The 18,400-nt window shown below is 46.6% G+C and overlaps 1 protein-coding gene across 1 annotated transcript in view; it reads left to right on the forward strand.

The window, feature by feature from the left end:
• Nucleotides 1-884: 884 nt before the first annotated feature.
• Nucleotides 885-18,400, forward strand: part of mchr2b (melanin concentrating hormone receptor 2b) — a 42,518-nt gene continuing 25,002 nt past the window's right edge. The window contains exon 1 of the mRNA XM_070545765.1: nt 885-2,165. Coding sequence (XP_070401866.1) covers nt 1,762-2,165 — 404 coding nt within the window. The 5' untranslated portion in view covers nt 885-1,761. The remainder of the gene's footprint in view (nt 2,166-18,400) is intronic.

Here is an 18,400-nt window from a genome sequence, read left to right on the forward strand (position 1 = left end):
ATATAACTATGATGTGGTAACTTTGAATTCCATTTTTTAATTCTGTTTTCAAATAATCAGTCAGAAAATAGGTTTCTGATAAGGGCTTTCATTTTTAAAAACTGATTAAAATGATGATATAACTATAATATGGTAACATTTGATTCCATTTTTAAAGTTTGAAAAAATAATCAGTCAGAAAATATGTTTCTGAGATGGTCTTTTATTTTGAAAAACTTGTTAAAATGGCAAAATAAATACAATTTATGCGGCCTGCGGAGCATTTTTAAGTGGCCCGCGAGATAAATATCAAAAATATATAAAAACTTGCCCGCTGGCCGATTTTACCGCAAAGACTTCCACTCCCATGATGCTTTGCAGCGTCAGCGCGGAGCCGACGCGCCCCCTCCTTTGTGTTTTTTCCAGCATCTGCTGCCGGTGTCTGCAGCTCCGCTGTCTCGGACAAACTAAACACTCCTCTCACTCAGCGCCGAGTTCACTCAACTATTTTCTGACGTTGAAGCCCAGAAACTGAGATTTTAACCGCTCAGTAATGTGTTCATGACTGAAAGAGAAAGTTTTCCAACTAACTTCCATACAGAGCTGATATAACTTCAGCGAGCAGCGACACGCTCAAACCAGCATGACTCTGTCGTTGTGTTTCCTCCCCGACACACAACAACATGGTCAAGCTGCTCAGACATGTTCATCAGCACAAACCTATGTGAGCACCTGTTGTCATCTAATGTTGTCATTATTATGATGAAGAGGAACAAAACAACAGGAGTCTCCTCCTCAGCTCAGATCAACCCCATGATGCAGGTATCTGGCTGGAGCAGGTGAACATCACAGTAAACCAGTGGAGCAAACTGAGTTTTAAATATTTAGGTTTTATGTTCTTTTTCTGCTCCAAAACATGAAAGTTAACGGGTGAGATGTTGCATTTTCATTTAAGATAAAATGATATTTTTATTTTGTTGTTGGCCCGTGAGAAAAGATTTAACCTACAGTAAACAGGAAGTGGAAAGGCTGCAGATAGATGAATAGAATAGAAAATCCCTTTATTGTTCCTCAGTGGGGAAAGCTAGATGTCACAGCAGCAATGACACTTATTACAGGAGAAAAACAGGAGAATAAAAAATAAACAACAAGAAAACATAAATCCTGAATAGATTTTAAGAATGCTGATTATACCACAAGTAATGAATACCACTGATGCCTTTTATTTAAAACTGACTTGCTCGTGTGTAATTTGGTTATTCCATATTCAGTGTTAATGCAGAAATATGTTTGTTTCCAAATTTAAAGGTTCAAAATTGCATTTATGTTGATAAAGAAAATGTGCAAATTTGCCCTCACCTTTTCAAAAAATATTAAGTTTGGCCCTCGACTCCGTCCCAGAGTTTCATTTCGGCCCCGTGTGAGTTTGAGTTTGACACCCCTGCCGTAAGCAGTCAGAAAATACTTTTCTGAGATGGGCTTCTATTTTGAAAAACAGCGGCCCAAGCTTTTACCGTAAAGCTGTGAACGCATGCGCCTAGCAAAATCAAGTGCTCATTTTACCGTGAATCGGCGAGTGGAGGCTGGCTTTACCCCGGTATTCAACTCTCTCTTTTTTGTTGACTGGTTTTAATAGATAATCAGTAACCGGAGGGCTCACGTGTCGTTCTAGCAAACTTTCGCGTGAGCAGACGGCTGAAAAAAAGTTTGAAGAGCTCGAGAGCGCATTAGTGAGCACTTCTATACAAACCACACCGGAGCAACTTTTACCAGGACCTTAAGATGAACGACACGGATATAATCTGCGAAAACAACAAGACCTACAACTTTTCTCATCAGGCATGTGAAACCTCCACTTCTCCGCCCCACAGTCCCATGGACATCACCACTTTCATGCACATTCTGCCCACCATTTATGGCATCCTATGTTCGGTTGGAGTCATTGCCAACGGACTTGTGATTTACGCGGTGGCAGCGTGCAAGAAAAAGATGGTTTCTGACATCTACGTGCTGAACCTGGCGATAGCAGATATGCTGTTCCTGCTTGTAATGCCCTTCAACATCCACCAGCTGGTCAGAGACCGACAATGGGTGTTCGGAAATTTCATGTGCAAGTCAGTGGTGGTGGTGGATGTCAGCAACCAGTTCACCACGGTGGGGATCGTCACAGTGCTTTGCATTGATAGGTAAACTGCACTCATCTGCTCCCAGACACTTAACGAAAAGTAACAACAAAAAAAAAAAACGAATTTAAGAAAAGAACAATTACGTAAATGAAAGCCATTTGCTTTTTGAGTTGTAATCTGCATGATTTTTACAGAAATCTAGAGATCACTTAGCATTAAAAAGGCACAATGTTCCCTGTGTGCAGGGGGGCTGCCAGATATTTTGGGCCCCATGAAAAAATATCTAGCTGGGCTCCCTGGGGGCTCGTCCATAGCTGGAGCTGGGGTTCCACACTCCCAGATTCGAAGGGAGAAAAAAAAAGATATATACTTTGTATTAATGTTTCAGTTTTGCTTAATTATGTAGGTCTACATGCATTCTTACTTATTTACATATCATTTTCACCAGCTGTCTCTCAATAAACAGTGAATTTCCTTCAACAGAATTAGCAATATCACTGCTGGAAAAAGCAGGAAATGCACATGCTGAAAGGTGTTAATCTCCTTTTCCCTATCACTCCCTTAAAGGCAGGGTACATAAGTTTTAAATGTGAAATAACTTTAAAAACGTTTAATTTTGACCATCTGACCCACTTTTATTAAAAAAGGTAAATCATCTTTAATGTTTCAATTTTCTCCTAAGTCCCTTCCCTGCCCTGTAGAGCTCAGCCAATATTTTTGCAAGCCTAACGCGTTGACCAATAGCGCTGCATTACCACCAGGGGTAGCTGCCAATCATCGAGAACGAGCATTAGATCTAAGCGTGCACAACAGTGTCACTCGGCTTAGAGAGGACTGCAGAAACATGGAGCAACAAACCCCCAAATTACAAATTCCTCGACTGCCTTCCACATCTCAAAAAACATTTAAAAAGTTTAAAAGGTCTTTTTCAAAAGTGGCTGTAAGACGTTTAAGACAGTTGAGTCGAATTTACATTGGAGATTGTTTACACGATGGAGAGATTTTCGTGATCTACGCGGCATGAAAACGGATGAAGAGTTGGCAAAGTATCTTTTGGACAGGTAAGTTATTTATTGTTTTTCGGATAAAATGACTTAAAATCTTTCTTTCACTGAAAGAAGTAATAGAGCAATCAAGCTTTGTATGCTTGGTGTCCAATTGGCTAATGTAGCATTAGCTTGAATAATAAGTCGACATGAATCGATGTTAGTTGTTGAACTATTTATGCTATATTTGGAAGAAGTTTGAGTAACGAAAGGGGATTTTAGTTTTATTTGTATGGGAGCTAATGATTAGTGTGGAGTAGGGCTGCAACAAACGATTATTTGGATAATCGATTAATCGGATGGGGTCTCGACACGATTAATCGATTAATCGGATTACATGGGGAAATTTTTAAAAACTGCTAGGGAAACGTTATTTCTCTCCTTCCTTCACTTTATTTAACACAACATTATTAGAAAACAGTTCAATAGCAGAAAAACAACATGCCATCACCTAAATTGTCTTATAAGGTGTATAGACAGAGACCCTAAGCTACATCTATCTGTGACCTAAAATGCTTGGTCCAAGTTAAACAGCTTAAGGGCAATTCTCATCTGTTTTGTTTGATCTCATCTGTTGACATTTATTTTAAATGTAATTAAACATAGGCCGTGAATTAATCAAAATTGATCACTATTTCCAAAAATGACTGAAAAAATACCAAATAAAACAAAAGTAAATGAATGCCATCCTCCTTGCGATGATGCCCTGGGCAACTGCCATAAAGTCACATCAAGAAATGCTGCTGATCATTCCAATGATCCCAAATAGACTCACATTAGGCCACATGAAAGCAACTGAACCCAAAAATATATTAACCAGTATATAACTGCACTCTCACACAACACGCCTGCTGCAACAGTTAGGACTCCTCCCTCCCTTTTAAAAGCGTTTTTGCTTCTGAGGACATTGTGGTTGTAAAACCACATGCTAGTCTGGCCCCGGTGTGATCAACCAGTTTCTGCGGGAATGTGACGGCGGAACCAGGGCCAGATTAACACTTTGTTGTACCCTGGGCAACAATATTCAAGGGCTCCATCATCACGACCCAAGGATCACCATAATGTGGTCACATACAGAATATTTTACTGTAATATGCAGTAAATATACTCAATACTTGAATGCCTGACAACACGTAACCCGCCCAGAGTAACCTTTGACCCACCTCGTGTGGACTGACCAATGAGGAAAGGGTCTTAACTTGAGGCCCTCTCTTCATTGGTCATTCTGCATGAGACTGACTCTCAACTGACGTTCAGTCGTAGGCAGCGAAGCGTCTCTGTGCAGCGCAAAAGCCCGGGTGGACAGTTTGTTTAATGTAGGGTGACCATATTTCCATTTCCAAACAAGAGGACAGGGATCTGTGCCTATGACGTCACACTATGGCAACGCCACACAAACCATGTTGGGACCCATTTTTTGTAAGAACTAAATTAATATCAGATTCTGCCAATTAAAGGGCTCTAAAACAATTCATATGTAAATATTTTGCATATTTAATGCAAAATCTAATTTTTCTGCTTTAGTGCTGCAACAAGGTTTTATTAATAATAAATTATTATACCTTTTGTTTTACTACAGCATCGGTAAGCTTCCTGTGCACAGATTATTAAGGATGCTTGTTTCAGCTGTGAGATTAGACGATAGGATCAATGAAAAAATAAGTTGTCACACACTCCATGGAAACTTTCAGAGAATCCACAAATAGTGGCTTTCAAATGGTTTTGTTACTTTTTGCAAGTTTATAAAAGAAGCAGATGAGACAGCATGTCTGATAATTTAGTTTTTTATCTGATAATATTAGAACATGTCAGTAATGTCTGAGGGGCTTTTATAAACACTGTATAACTAACACTACTGGAGAGGGCATGAATTACACAGAGGCTTCTGGGGAGCCCAGTTATTGGGGGGGGGGGGGGGGGGGGCATTTTGCCTTGGCCCCCAAAATGTCTTGAAACGGCCCTGGGTGTGTGACTGAGTTTTGAAGGTGATCTGAATTGTATCAGATGTATAAATATTACATGTGTATAACTTATTGTTTTTTACTGGTAAAAACGTGTAGTGGAGATAAATCTACCTACATTTTACTTTTCAACACTTTGTTTTGTTTTCTTGTTTTTATTGAACTATTTTCCTGTCCTGTCTGTCTCTCATCTTCCTGCATCTCCTCTTAATTCTCCAGAAAAACTGCTGCCTGGATTCTTACCTTTTCACCTCATCAGTTACTTTTGAGCAGGTCAAAGGGATCTCCTGACCATAAAGCGGAGAGCGCGTTTTCGATGCTGCGTGAGGTGAAATCACCGCAGCACAGGTGATGAGCTCCGCAGTAGCGCGCTTCAGGCACAAATAAGACAGAAAATAGAGAACATGTGCGGACATGAACGATCGTGTACTAATTATAGTTTTTTGGTTGCGCCACTTTGAGAATGGACCGTGCACTGGAAGCAGCTGCCTGGATCGCTGTGCAACAATGCGGAACCGGTTCGCAGCAGCGCAAGTCTGCCGGCTCTCCCTCGCGCTGATCTGCCGCTACCGGCTCTCCCTCACGCTGATCTGCGGCTCTCCCTCGCGCTGATCTGCCGGCTCTCCCTTGCGCTGATCTGCCGGCTCTCCCTCGCGCTGATCTGCGGCTCTCCCTCCCGCTGATCTGCGGCTCTCCCTCGCGCTGATCTGCCGGCTCTCCCTCCCGCTGATCTGCGGCTCTCCCTCGCGCTGATCTGACTTGCTCTGGTCTGCGCGCAACGGCGGGCGGGAAGGGGGGGTGGGGGGGGGGGGCGCTTTTGGAAGAGTTGTGCGACACAACGAATCGATGACGCAATTCGTTGCCAACGCTTTTAGTAATCGATTTTCATCGAATTTATCGATTCGTTGTTGCAGCCCTAGTGTGGAGTTTAACTATAGGCCATATCAGTGTATTGTTTTAAGCTCTTGTATATGACTTCAGCGTTAGCGGGGTTCAGTTAGCATCTTGAACCAGGGTCCGAAATTAACACTCGCCAAATGCGAGCAAATTGCTCCATTTGGCGAGTACATTTTTGAGCTCTACCTGCCACCTGGCGCCTGGCGAGTAAATGTTTGCACCAAATTAGTTATGTTTATCAGTCATCTTCCATGGATTTCTGATACTCCTCCCGCCTGCATGCAACGTACGGAAACCTGAGCGCCGCATCCAATGTCATTTCCACCTATCCCATTCAATCAGTTTATCAAGTTAGCAGTTAGCTTCGTGTTAAAACTAGCGGTGAAATGTGGCGGTTTTTAACTGGAGTAAGCCAGCCTTCCAAAAGAAAACTCGTCGAACTGGAAGAAAAACCACCAGGACCAGTGGCAACCAGAAGATTTTGTGAAAAGTGGCGAACTGGAGATGGCGGAGTTGTGAGACAATGGCTACATTATGATGGCCACGTAGCGTTGCTGCCTTTCACAGACAATTGTCCCTCGGCATTCTTCAAATATCCAATAAATGCCCATACTTCCGACTTTGTCTTCTTTGAGGGATAATAAATGTCCCGAGTGCTGCCGTCTCCTCTGGCCATTATTTCAGCTTTAGCTTAAAGAAAGTTTTGGTCGTAAACAACAAAGGGCGCATGTGCCGCCGGCATACGGTGGCTGGTAAGGGTCATCGAGCCTACACCGCAGCCACGGTAATCCACTGAGATAATTTTTTTTTTAAACAAGACGGTTATTATTGTTGTCAACTTTTTTACTGGGGTTTACTGCTACAACGGTTACCGTGACAACCCTAGCCCTGACACACTTTCAGATATTCTCATGGTGCAGCTGTGTTCTCCTGAGTTCAAGGACTATGACCCAAATGAGGCTGTAATGCTTTGGCACAAAGACGGTGTCAGAAGCAGGAGGCCAGACTTCATGGACAGAGAAAACAAGGAGTCTGACTAGATTTCAATGAAAGAGTTCATAAAAACATCTCTAAAAATAAATAAATAAATAGTAAAAATGACAAAAGAGTTGTTTTTGTTATTAATTGAAGTTTTAATTATTTTGTCACTCTGTTTGGAATCAACATAATATAGAATAACATGCTTTAGGTAGATCTAAATCATTTAGAATTTTGGCCGGTAAAAAATATGCTTGGCCGGTAGATTTTCATCATCTACCAGCCAACTTGGCCGGTGAGTAAAAAATTTAATTTCGGACCCTGTCTTGAATGCTGTATTAGATGTTTACTCATTTTAATCAAACACGCAGCTCAGGAAAGTGTAATCAGCAGCTCATGTAGTACTTGTTGAAGTCTGAGGAGATGATTCAGCAGTTAGAATTAGGTGTGATTGATCAGGAACGTATCCAAAACCTTACGTTTCCATTAGCACTGAAAGACTTATTGTGCTGACCTGGGTGGGCTACATGTACAGATTACTGTCTGGTTTTGTGGTTATACCTACGTGAAAACTCCGTATTAAAATAAAAGGAATGATAATCAGCTCATGCAGAAATCTGTGAAGGCTGGGGAGAAACATTAGCTGTTGGAAAAAGACGTATCTGACCACAAACCTATCCAAAACACGGTCACACTGGCTGTCAGTTAGTCATTCAAAAGTTTCAAAGAAAGATGCCGCCACGGTGCTCGGCCTGCCATCTGCTCTCTCTACTTCTCCTGTTTTTCCTGTTTTTTAGTATTCTAGTGAATGGTGTCAACTCCATCCTGGTGTATGACAGACTCACCCTTTTAAAGCTTCCTTTACCTGTGGATCATGCAGTAACCAAAGCCACTGAACATCAGAAACTGTTTCATCCACTGCTATCAGGTATTCCTGCTTACCTGTGGAGGCTGCCACGCCCATCCTGGCTTCGGAAAAGACGCCGCGGTAAGCGCGGGGGCCGCTGTGTCCGGGTGCGAGCTGCCATGGCGATTTCCCGGGGGTCTATCCAGACCTTGCCGGCTGCCCTGCTCCATTCTCCCCTCGCTGATTCTCCGTCTGTGCCTTGGTTCATCTGTACAGAGGAGGCAGCTCCAGCGCGTCGCCCCTTTTACCCGCATCTATAGAGACGCGGAGTCAACCACGCAAACCTGCGCGCTTTCGCTGGACACTAGGGCTGCAACAACGAATCGATAAATTCGATGAAAATCGATTACTAAAAGCGTTGGCAACGAATTGCGTCATCGATTCGTTGTGTCGCACAACTCTTCCAAAAGCGCCCCGCCTTCCCGCCCGCCGTTGCGCGCAGACCAGAGCAAGTCTGATCAGCGCGAGGGAGAGCCGCAGATCAGCGCGAGGGAGAGCCGCAGATCAGCGCGAGGGGGAGCCGGCAGATCAGGGCAAGGGAGAGCCGGCAGATCAGCTCGAGGGAGAGCCGCAGATCAGCGTGAGGGAGAGCCGGTACCGGCAGATCAGCGCGAGGGAGAGCCGGCAGACTTGCGCTGCTGCGAACCGGTTCCACATTGTTGCACAGCGATCCAGGCAGCTGCTTCCAGCGCACGGTCCATTCTCAAAGTGGCGCAACCAAAAAACTATAATTAGCATACGATCGTTCATGTCCGCACATGTTCTCTATTTTCTGTCTTATTTGTGCCTGAAGCTCGCTACTGCGGAGCTCATCACCTGTGCTGTGGTGATGTCACCTCACTGACGCAGCATCGAAAACGCGCTCTGCGCTTTTCGGTCAGGAGATCCCTTTGATCTGCTCAAAAGTAACTGATGAGGTGAAAAGGTAAGAATCCAGGCAACAGATTTTCTGGAGAATTAAGAGGAGATGCAGGAAGATGAGAGACAGACAGGACAGGAAAATAGTTAAAAAAAACAAGAAAACAAAACAAAGTGTTGAAAAGTAAAATGTAGGTAGATTTATCTCCACTACACGTTTTTACCAGTAAAAAACAATAAGTTCTACACATGTCATATTTATACATCTGATACAATTCAGATCACCTTCAAAACTCAGTCACACACCCAGGGCCGTTTCAAGACATTTTGGGGGCCAAGGCAAAATGCCCCCCCCCCCCCCCCCCAAATAACTGGGCTCCCCAGAAGCCTCTGTGTAATTCATGCCCTCTCCAGTAGTGTTAGTTATATGGTGTTTATAAAAGCCCCTCAGACATTACTGACATGTTCTAATATTATCAGATGAAAAACTAAATTATCAGACATGCTGTCTCATCTGCTTCTTTTATAAACTTGCAAAAAGTAACAAAACCATTTGAAAGCCACTATTTGTGGATTCTCTGAAAGTTTCCATGGAGTGTGTGACAACTTATTTTTTCATTGATCCTATCGTCTAATCTCACAGCTGAAACAAGCATCCTTAATAATCTGTGCACAGGAAGCTTACCGATGCTGTAGTAAAACAAAAGGTATAATAATTTATTATTAATAAAACCTTGTTGCAGCACTAAAGCAGAAAAATTAGATTTTGCATTAAATATGCAAAATATTTACATATGAGTTGTTTTAGAGCCCTTTTATTGGCAGAATCTGATATTAATTTAGTTCTTACAAAAAATGGGTCCCAACATGGTTTGTGTGGCGTTGCCATAGTGTGATGTCATAGGCACAGATCACCTGTCCTCTTGTTTGGAAATGGAAATATGGTCACCCTACATTAAACAAACTGTCCAACCGGGCTTTTGCACTGCACAGAGACGCTTCGCTGCCTACGACTGAACGTCAGTTGAGAGTCAGTCTCATGCAGACTGACCAATGAAGAGAGGGCCTCAAGTTAAGACCCTCTCCTCATTGGTCAGTCCACACGAGGTGGGTCAAAGGTTACTCTGGGCGGGTTACGTGTTGTCAGGCATTAAAGTATTGAGTATATTTACTGCATATTACAGTAAAATATTCTGTATGTGACCACATTATGGTGATCCTTGGGTCGTGATGATGGAGCCCTTGAATATTGTTGCCCAGGGTACAACAAAGTGTTAATCTGGCCCTGGTTCCGCCGTCACATTCCCGCAGAAACTGGTTGATCACACCGGGGCCAGACTACTAGCATGTGGCTTTACAGCCACAATGTCCTCAGAAGCAAAAAACGCTTTTCAAAGGGAGGGAGGAGTCCTAACTGTTGCTGCAGGTGTGTTGTGTGAGAGTGCAGTTATATACTGGTTAATATATTTTTGGGTTCAGTTGCTTTCATGTGGCCTAATGTGAGTCTATTTGGGATCATTGGAATGATCAGCAGCATTTCTTGATGTGACTTTATGGCAGTTGCCCAGGGCATCATCGCAAGGAGGATGGCATTCATTTACTTTTGTTTTATTTGGTATTTTTTCAGTCATTTTTGGAAATAGTGATCAATTTTGATTAATTCACAGCCTATGTTTAATTACATTTAAAATAAATGTCAACAGATGAGATCAAACAAAACAGATGAAAATTGCCCTTAAGCTGTTTAACTTGGACCAAGCATTTTAGGTCACAGATAGATGTAGCTTAGGGTCTCTGTCTATACACCTTATAAGACAATTTAGGTGATGGCATGTTGTTTTTCTGCTATTGAACTGTTTTCTAATAATGTTGTGTTAAATAAAGTGAAGGAAGGAGAGAAATAACATTTCCCTAGCAGTTTTTAAAAATTTCCCCATGTAATCCGATTAATCGATTAATCGTGTCGAGACCCCATCCGATTAATCGATTATCCAAATAATCTTTTGTTGCAGCCCTACTGGACACCTTTCTGCCTCCACTTTGGATCTGCAGCTCTCTCCTGCTCTGACTCGCGTTAAGCTTGCTCTGCTTAACGCCTGCTCCATTGGAAATAAAACTGCTATCCTGAAGGATTATTTCTCTGATAAAGACCTTGACATTTTTTGTATTACGGAGTCCTGGATCCCCCCCGGTGAGTCCGCTCTACTAACTGAACTTCTTCCTCCTGGGTGCTTCGTGCTGAACTCTCCCAGGCTTTCGGGCCACGGGGGAGGATTTTTAAAGCGAATATCCCCTGCAAGATGGTATCCTTCCCCACCATCATTAATAGTTTTGAACTGATTACTTTCGAACTGAGTAATACCCATCCAGTCCTATGTGTGCTTGTTTATCGCCCCCCTAAATTCAATAAGGACTTCATTGAAGAATGGTCAGAACTTTTGGCAGAAATAACAACAAAATACGAACGAGTCCTGATTATGGGTGATTTTAATGTTCATGTTTGCTGTCCTGCCAAGCCCCTTGTGAAAGATTTTACTGATACACTTGATTCTTTTGGTCTTAAGCAGGTTGTGTTGGTTCCTACCCATAACCAGTCTCATATTTTAGATTTAGTGATGTTTTATGGGATAAATGTTAATAATTTGTCTGTTGACGAAATTGTCATTTCTGATCATTTTCCAGTTTTGTTTGATTTAGATTGTCCGGTGAGCTTAGGTAAAAGGCCTGTAGTGCTGCGCCAGACACGGGTTATTACCCCGGCTACAGCTGATAGATTTTGTGCTTCTTTCTCTGAACTGCCGGCCTCCACCCTATTTTACACCAATCCAGATGATGCTTTGCGTGTTTTTCACTCAGCCTGTCTCATGGTGATGGATACCGTTGCTCCTTTAAAGGTTAGACGCCCTAAGCCAAAATCTGACCCTTGGTTAAACTCTCACACACATGAACTCAGAAGATTATGCAGAAGGTGTGAACGCAGATAGAAGAAGGATAAACTATCCATTTCCCATGAGCTTTTTAGAAATGCACTAGATGAATATCAGAAAGCAGTCAGGAATTCTAGAAATAAATACTTCGCCAGCATTATTACTACCCATTCTGGGAACCAGAGGGTTTTATATAAAACGCTAAATGCAGTTTTGTCCACTGATTACTCTCCTACGGTTGCAATCACAGATGATCTCTGCTCCCAATTTTTAAGTTTTTTCCTAGACAAAGTCTCCAATATTAGGAGTTTAATCATCTCCCCTGGAGATGTTCTGTTACCCGTATCTGTTTGTACCGGATGCTTTGACCATTTTGAGCTGATCACACTGCCTGCCTTGGAGAGATTAATATTTTCCATGAAGCCATCAGGATGTCCTGATGACATTGTACCAGCCAGACTCTTCCAGGAGGTTCTTCCAGTGGTAGCCCCTCATGTGCTCAACATTATTAACTCCAGCCTTGTTTCGGGAATTATACCCTCTGTTTTTAAACATGCCATGCTTCAACCACTACTGAAAAAATCTGGCCTAGACCCAACTGACCTCGGGAACTTTCGCCCCATTTCAAAGCTCCCCTTCTTGTCAAAAGTATTGGAAAATGCTGTTTATAATCAAATTATGTCACATCTGAACAATTTTGGGGTCTTGGATAAATTTCAGTCTGGTTTTAGACAATACACACACAATCCACTCACATCAGGGTTTTTAAAGATATTATTTTAGCCACTGATTCCGGTTCCCATTATCTTGCCTTCAGCTGATACAAAATGCAACAGCAAGTTCTATTTCGTCTAGTCTTAGCCCTTAAGCGAACTGCTATTGGAAGGGTGATCTCAGCATCAGCCAATTATGAAGAGCTTAAATGTATGCCCACCACGTGGGCACCCCTTGTGGGTTATATAAGTGGAGCGACTCCACTGTTCGCCTCCGTTTTCTCTTCACGCCAAGCTCAAGAGCTTCCTTTAAGAGCAATTATACAAGAAAATCTACTCACCGACCATGTCCAGCGACGCCAGGACCTCCCGGCCTGCCAGATGGGCTCCATCTCCAGCGGCGACTTGCACGCCAAGTGTAAGGTCTGTCTCGGGGCTCACCACGCTGGCCTGGCCTTGACCCCCAGGCCTCGTGCCCATTTTGTACTGCTCTGCCCGTGGCTGAAAAGGTCCGCCGGGTCGAGTACTTCACCCCCACCACCGACGAGGAAATTCCGGTGGCTGGCACATACTCGCTGGACAAGGCGTTACAGTTCTTCAACGTCGGCCAGGAGCCGGCTGGCTCCTACCGACTGGACGACGTCATCGACAGCGAGGAGTACGACGAAGCTGGCTGCCATAGCCCTTTTTACCTCTGGTACAACACGGAGGTCGACCACGAGGCTGGCTGCCATAGCCCTTCTTCCCTCCTGTACAACACGGAGGTCAACCACGAGGCTGGCTGCCATAGCCCTTCTTCCCTCCTGTACAACACAGAGGTCGACCACGAGGCTGGCTGCCATAGCCCTTCTTCCCTCCTGTACAACACGGAGGTCGACCACGAGGCTGGCTGCCATAGCCCTTCTTCCCTCTTGTACAACACGGAGGTCGACGAGCCTCGCTCAGCGAGTCCTTCTGCCCCAGTGGCTTCTCGCTCCTCCCTGCCAGCAGTTAGAACACTGCTCCAGGAGCTGCCCGCCATCATCTTCGCAGCTGCGGCCCGCAAAGGGCAAGCCGTTCCAGAACCGGCTCCGCCTGAGGCAGATGAATTGGCGGGAATTTTCGGGGCAACACAGACGCGCTGTCCAGACCCCGTCTGGCCGCGCTTCCCGGCTGCCATGAGCTGCTGGTCCGCCGCCTTCTCCGAGTCTGCCGGGTTCAAGGCGCCAATTTCCACATATGCGCCCATTACCAAGGTCGAGGGCTTCTCCGACCTGGGCTGGCCATCCGTTCCCCCACTGGAGCTGGACTTGGCCTCGCTGTGTGGCGTCAAGAACCACCTCGCTGGACCGCGAGCAGTTCCCGCTTCTAAGCATGACCAGCTGCTGAGGCGGCTCGCCGATCGCGCACACCAGTGCGCCTTCCAGACCGGCGCTGCAGGAAACAACATCGCCTTCTCGCCTTTGGCGTTTCCAAAATGGTGGAGGAGCTTGACGTTCCTGTCGAGTCAGAAACCATCATTACTAAAACTGCTGATGCCATCCTCAATCTGTGCGTGGCTGTACTCACCGGTTCTGCTCGCATTGCTTCCTGGCAGACCCTTATCCAGCGGGCCTTGTGGCTCAAGGCCCTGCGGCTCAAGGCCCTGCCCTCCATTCCTGAACAACTGCACAGGGAGATGCTGGAAGGCCCCATCACCTCTGACGTTCTGTTTGGTCCCCATCTTACGAGCGTCATCGAAGGCTCAGACGGCGGCTGAACTTTCAGCCACGGTGCGAGGCCTGGTCCGCTCTTGGTCAGCCTCGCACTCCGGCCGTTCCCCCAGAGGATGGGATGAACGGCGCGGAAACTCCAGGCGCCCAGCTGCACGGCCCGCCCCGCGGAGCCGGCCTCCCGCTGAGGCGGGACCAGGGAGTTGGCGGCCACCGGTTCCGAATGAGCCAGCAGACACAGCCTTGGCAGTCACAGGGACCTCGCCGAAAACAACCACGAAAACGACTCGTTGGGGGGAATGTGTGTGCTTATGACTGTAATGTTAACTCTGTGAATGATTTTGGTTTTCAAATAAAACTCAAAAAACGTCACATCGAGAGCACAGTCCTCTGCAGAACCCTCTGCCGAATCCTCACACATGATGTTCCCCGCACCAAGCACTGCAGCACATCTGCATGTTCACACAGTCGGACTTGGTCATGTTACACGGCTAGCTGTAAGGGTGTGCTCCATTTGTGCACTGCCCCCAGCCTACGGCCAGGCCCGACTCATCCCGCTTCCCCCACAACGTTGGGTGCGACGGGATGTCATGGTGCTGTCGCGACCACGCGCAAAGCGCACACGTTGCGCGGCTCCATCCGCTGGCACTTTGTTGTTCCCGTGCACGGGCCCGGCTCCCACTCGTGCCTCATCCTTGGACTCCATGCTCTGCTGTGCGGATCAGCCTCTTCCAGCTGTTTCACACTCGCCCCTTCGAGCACAGCCCTCCATGGGTCGCTCCCAGTTCTCTGGTTCGAGCGACGGCAGTAAGGGTGCGAACCCAATCCTCACGTGACCTTGAGCACACGTCCGCTGTCGGAACGCGCGCACGAATGCCTCCCTTTCGGCTACTTGCTAGCCCAGCGCACTTTCTCCAAATGTCTGGAGACCGCGCTGCAGCCACTGCGCACGGCGGGAATGAGGGTTTTATTTGACCGGGACGATCTGCTCCGATGCGCCCGGTCGGAGGACGAGGCGTCAGAGCAAAGAGCATCTGTCAACCCTGAGGTTTTCTATAAACTGGGGGAAGAACTCCATCCTTCCATCCCAGTCGATTGTGTTTCTCGGGGTGCAGCTGAACGCCTCCCTAATGAGAGCACGTTTGTCGCCGGTGAGAGCGGCAGATCTCACCACGGTGATCTCCCGTGTGCAACCCCGCAAGATTGTGAGAGCCCTGTTAGTCAAGAGACTTCTGGGCATGATGGCTGCAGCCCACTTGGCGGTGCTGCTAGGGTTGTTGCACTCGAGGCGCCTGCAACGGTTCATCCGCCTCCGGGTACGCCCGATACATCAGAAGAGACGTATGTTGAGGGTTCCCCCCTCAGTGGGCGGGGACCTCGCTCACTGGGGGAATCCCTGCATCCTCTCACATGGGATTCCCATCGGACGTCCTGCATCACACGTATCTGTGTTTACGGATGCGTCACTGTCTGGGGTGGAGGGCACGTGCTTGTCCCATACGGCGGCAGATCGCTGGCCCTCCCACATGCACGAGCACATAAATGTGTTGGAGCTTATGACAGTGAGGAATGCGTTCAGACATTTCGCTGCCCTTCTCGATGGCCGTCATGTCGAAGTTCACACAGACAGCCAGGTGGCGGCAGCCTACATAAATCGCCAAGGGGGAGTTCGATCCCTCCCACTATTGCGCGTAGCCACAGGTTTACTGTGTTGGGCACATGTCCACCTGCTGTGCCACCTACATTCCGGGGATCCTGAATGTAGCGGCAGACATCCTGTCGAGAGGGGGTCCCCGCGACTCTGACTTGCGTCTGCATTCCGCACATCTGGATAAGGTTCGGGGAACCGTCTGTGGAGCTGTTCACGGCTCGCGAAAACGCTCAGTGTCGCCTGTGGTTTTCCCTGAGTCCCCGGGACCAAACCCCGCTCGGGGCGGACGCCTTCTCACACCTGCCCTGGCCTCGAACGCTCCTTTATGCGTTTCCACCAGTCCCTCTGATTCCCAGTCTCCTGGACTGAGTTCGGTCAGAACAGCTCTCGGTAATTCTGGTGGCTCCCAGACGCCTGGCCGCGTCATGGTTTCCGGACCTGCAAGCGCTACTGCCCGGCTCCCCGTGGAGGCTCCCGTGGAGGGCGGATGCCCTTCTCCAGGCGGATGGGATAATCAAACATCCTCCAGAAATAGGCCAACGGCTGTGGGTCTGGCCGCTGAGCGGTCAGGCTTAGGGGTTTCTGGGCTGCCGCATGATGTGGTCACCATGATTCAGAGTGCGCAGGCGCCTTCTACCATCACATCTTATGCTGCTAAATGGGCAGCTTTCCAGAAATGTTGCACAGAGCGGAATGTTCAAGCGCTCTCCTGCCAGCTGGCGGATGTCCTATCGTTTCTGCAGATACGGACGGACAGGGGCCTCGCATTCAGCACTATTAAAACATATGCTGCAGCTATCTCATCCTGTCACCAGGATTTTGGTGATAGGTCTGTTTTCAGTCATCCCCTCACAAAACGTTTTCTAAAAGGTTTCAGAAGGAACAGACCTGTGTCCCGCCCGCTAGTTCCCCAGTTGGACCTAACGGTGGTTTTGCGCGGCTTATTTGAAGCCCCATTTGAGCCCTTGGACCAGGTCTCACTCAAGTTCCTGTCACTTACAACTGCCTTGCTGCTGGCTCTGGCATCAGTCAAGAGAGTGAGCGACCTAACTCGCCCTCTCAGTGGCTCCCGCATGCCTCAGGATCCGGGAAGATGGCGGGTCTGCTGTTTTATGCCCCAACCCAGCCTTTGTGCCCAAAAACATTAATACTTCCTTCAAATCCAGGTCAATTTTCATTGGCTGGACTTTTTCCTCCTCCCCATAATTCTGTTGAGGAGGCGACTTCCCATCTTCTTTGCCCAGTGTGCGCGCTCGCACGATATGTGTCACGCACTTCAGGGATTCGCCGCTCACAAAGCATGTTTGTGCACTACAGAGACTCTTCCCTTGGGCAAGCTCTGTTGGCCCAGCGCCTTTGACTCTGGCTATGTGACGCTGTTTCACTCGCTTACACATCATCAGGGCGGGATCCCCCTGAGACACTCAGGGCTCACTCAGCCAGAGGGATTTCCTCTTCTGTGGCGCCCTACAGTGGTGTGTCAATGGAAGTCATTTGTCAGGCTGCTTCATGGGCTTCACCCTGTTCCTTTACTCGTTATTATTTACGAGATGTGTCTTCAGGATCCATCACTCGTTCAGTGCTTGGACCTCAGCAGGCTGAGTGAAAGCATTATGGCACCACATCAGCCTTACTTGAATGAATTTCATCCTCTTGTGGATGTTATTATTTAGTGGGGGCCTCACTCTTATCTCTGGCTACCTCAGCCTTTTAAGCCCTGGGCTGAGGCCGAGCGACCCTCACTAAAAGGAGACTTGTTGGGTGTGTCCATTGGTTGAGCTAACCAGTGTGGCGTAAACCCATCCAGCTGCGCATTATTCCAATAGCAGCTCGCTTAAGTCTAAGACTAGACGAAATAGAACGTTGGTTAAGTATTGTAACCCCAGATTCTATGAGTCTAGTCGCAGCCCTTAAGCCACTGGCCCCACTGGTTCTGTTAGGACTAAGAGCCATCGGAGGCGAACAGTGGAGTCACTCCACTTATATAACCCACAAGGGGTGCCCACGTGGTGGGCGTACATTTAAGCTCTTCATGATTGGCTGATGCTGAGATCACCCTTTCAATAGCAGCTCGCTTAAGGGCTGTGACTAGACTCATAGAATCTGGGGTTACAATACGTAACCAACGATTTCTGACCAATACTGGCCGTCGGCAGCACATCACTCCAATTTTAGCAAGACTTCACTAGCTTCCTGTGCACTACCATATACGTTTTAAAATTTTATTGTTTGTTTTTAAGGTGCTGAATGGCTTAGCACCACCTTACATATCCGAGTTACTCACTCCTTATGTGCCAGGCAGGACTCTCCGTTCAGGTGACCTACACCTACTACAGATTCCCCGTCAATGCTGCAAAACCCGTGGTGAACAAGCTTTTTCTGTCTGCGCCCCGAAACTCTGGAATGATCTCCCGCCGAATATCAGACTCTCCTCCTCCATTGGGGTTTTTAAGTCTCACTTAAAGACTTACTTTTATTCCCTTGCTTTTACTGCCTAGATATTTTATCGATGGTTTATTTACACTGTTCTTTTACTGATTTTATTGACTTCTCTTGGTTGGTTCTTTGTGCTATGCTCTAGTTGTTTTATTCTTTTATATTATTCGTTTAACCTTTTATGTTTTTACCCCTGTACAGCACTTAGGTCAGCTCAAGTGCTGTTTTTA

The sequence above is a fragment of the Nothobranchius furzeri genome, chromosome 2 (assembly GCF_043380555.1).
Source record: "Nothobranchius furzeri strain GRZ-AD chromosome 2, NfurGRZ-RIMD1, whole genome shotgun sequence".
NCBI classification, from domain to species: Eukaryota; Metazoa; Chordata; class Actinopteri; order Cyprinodontiformes; family Nothobranchiidae; genus Nothobranchius; species Nothobranchius furzeri.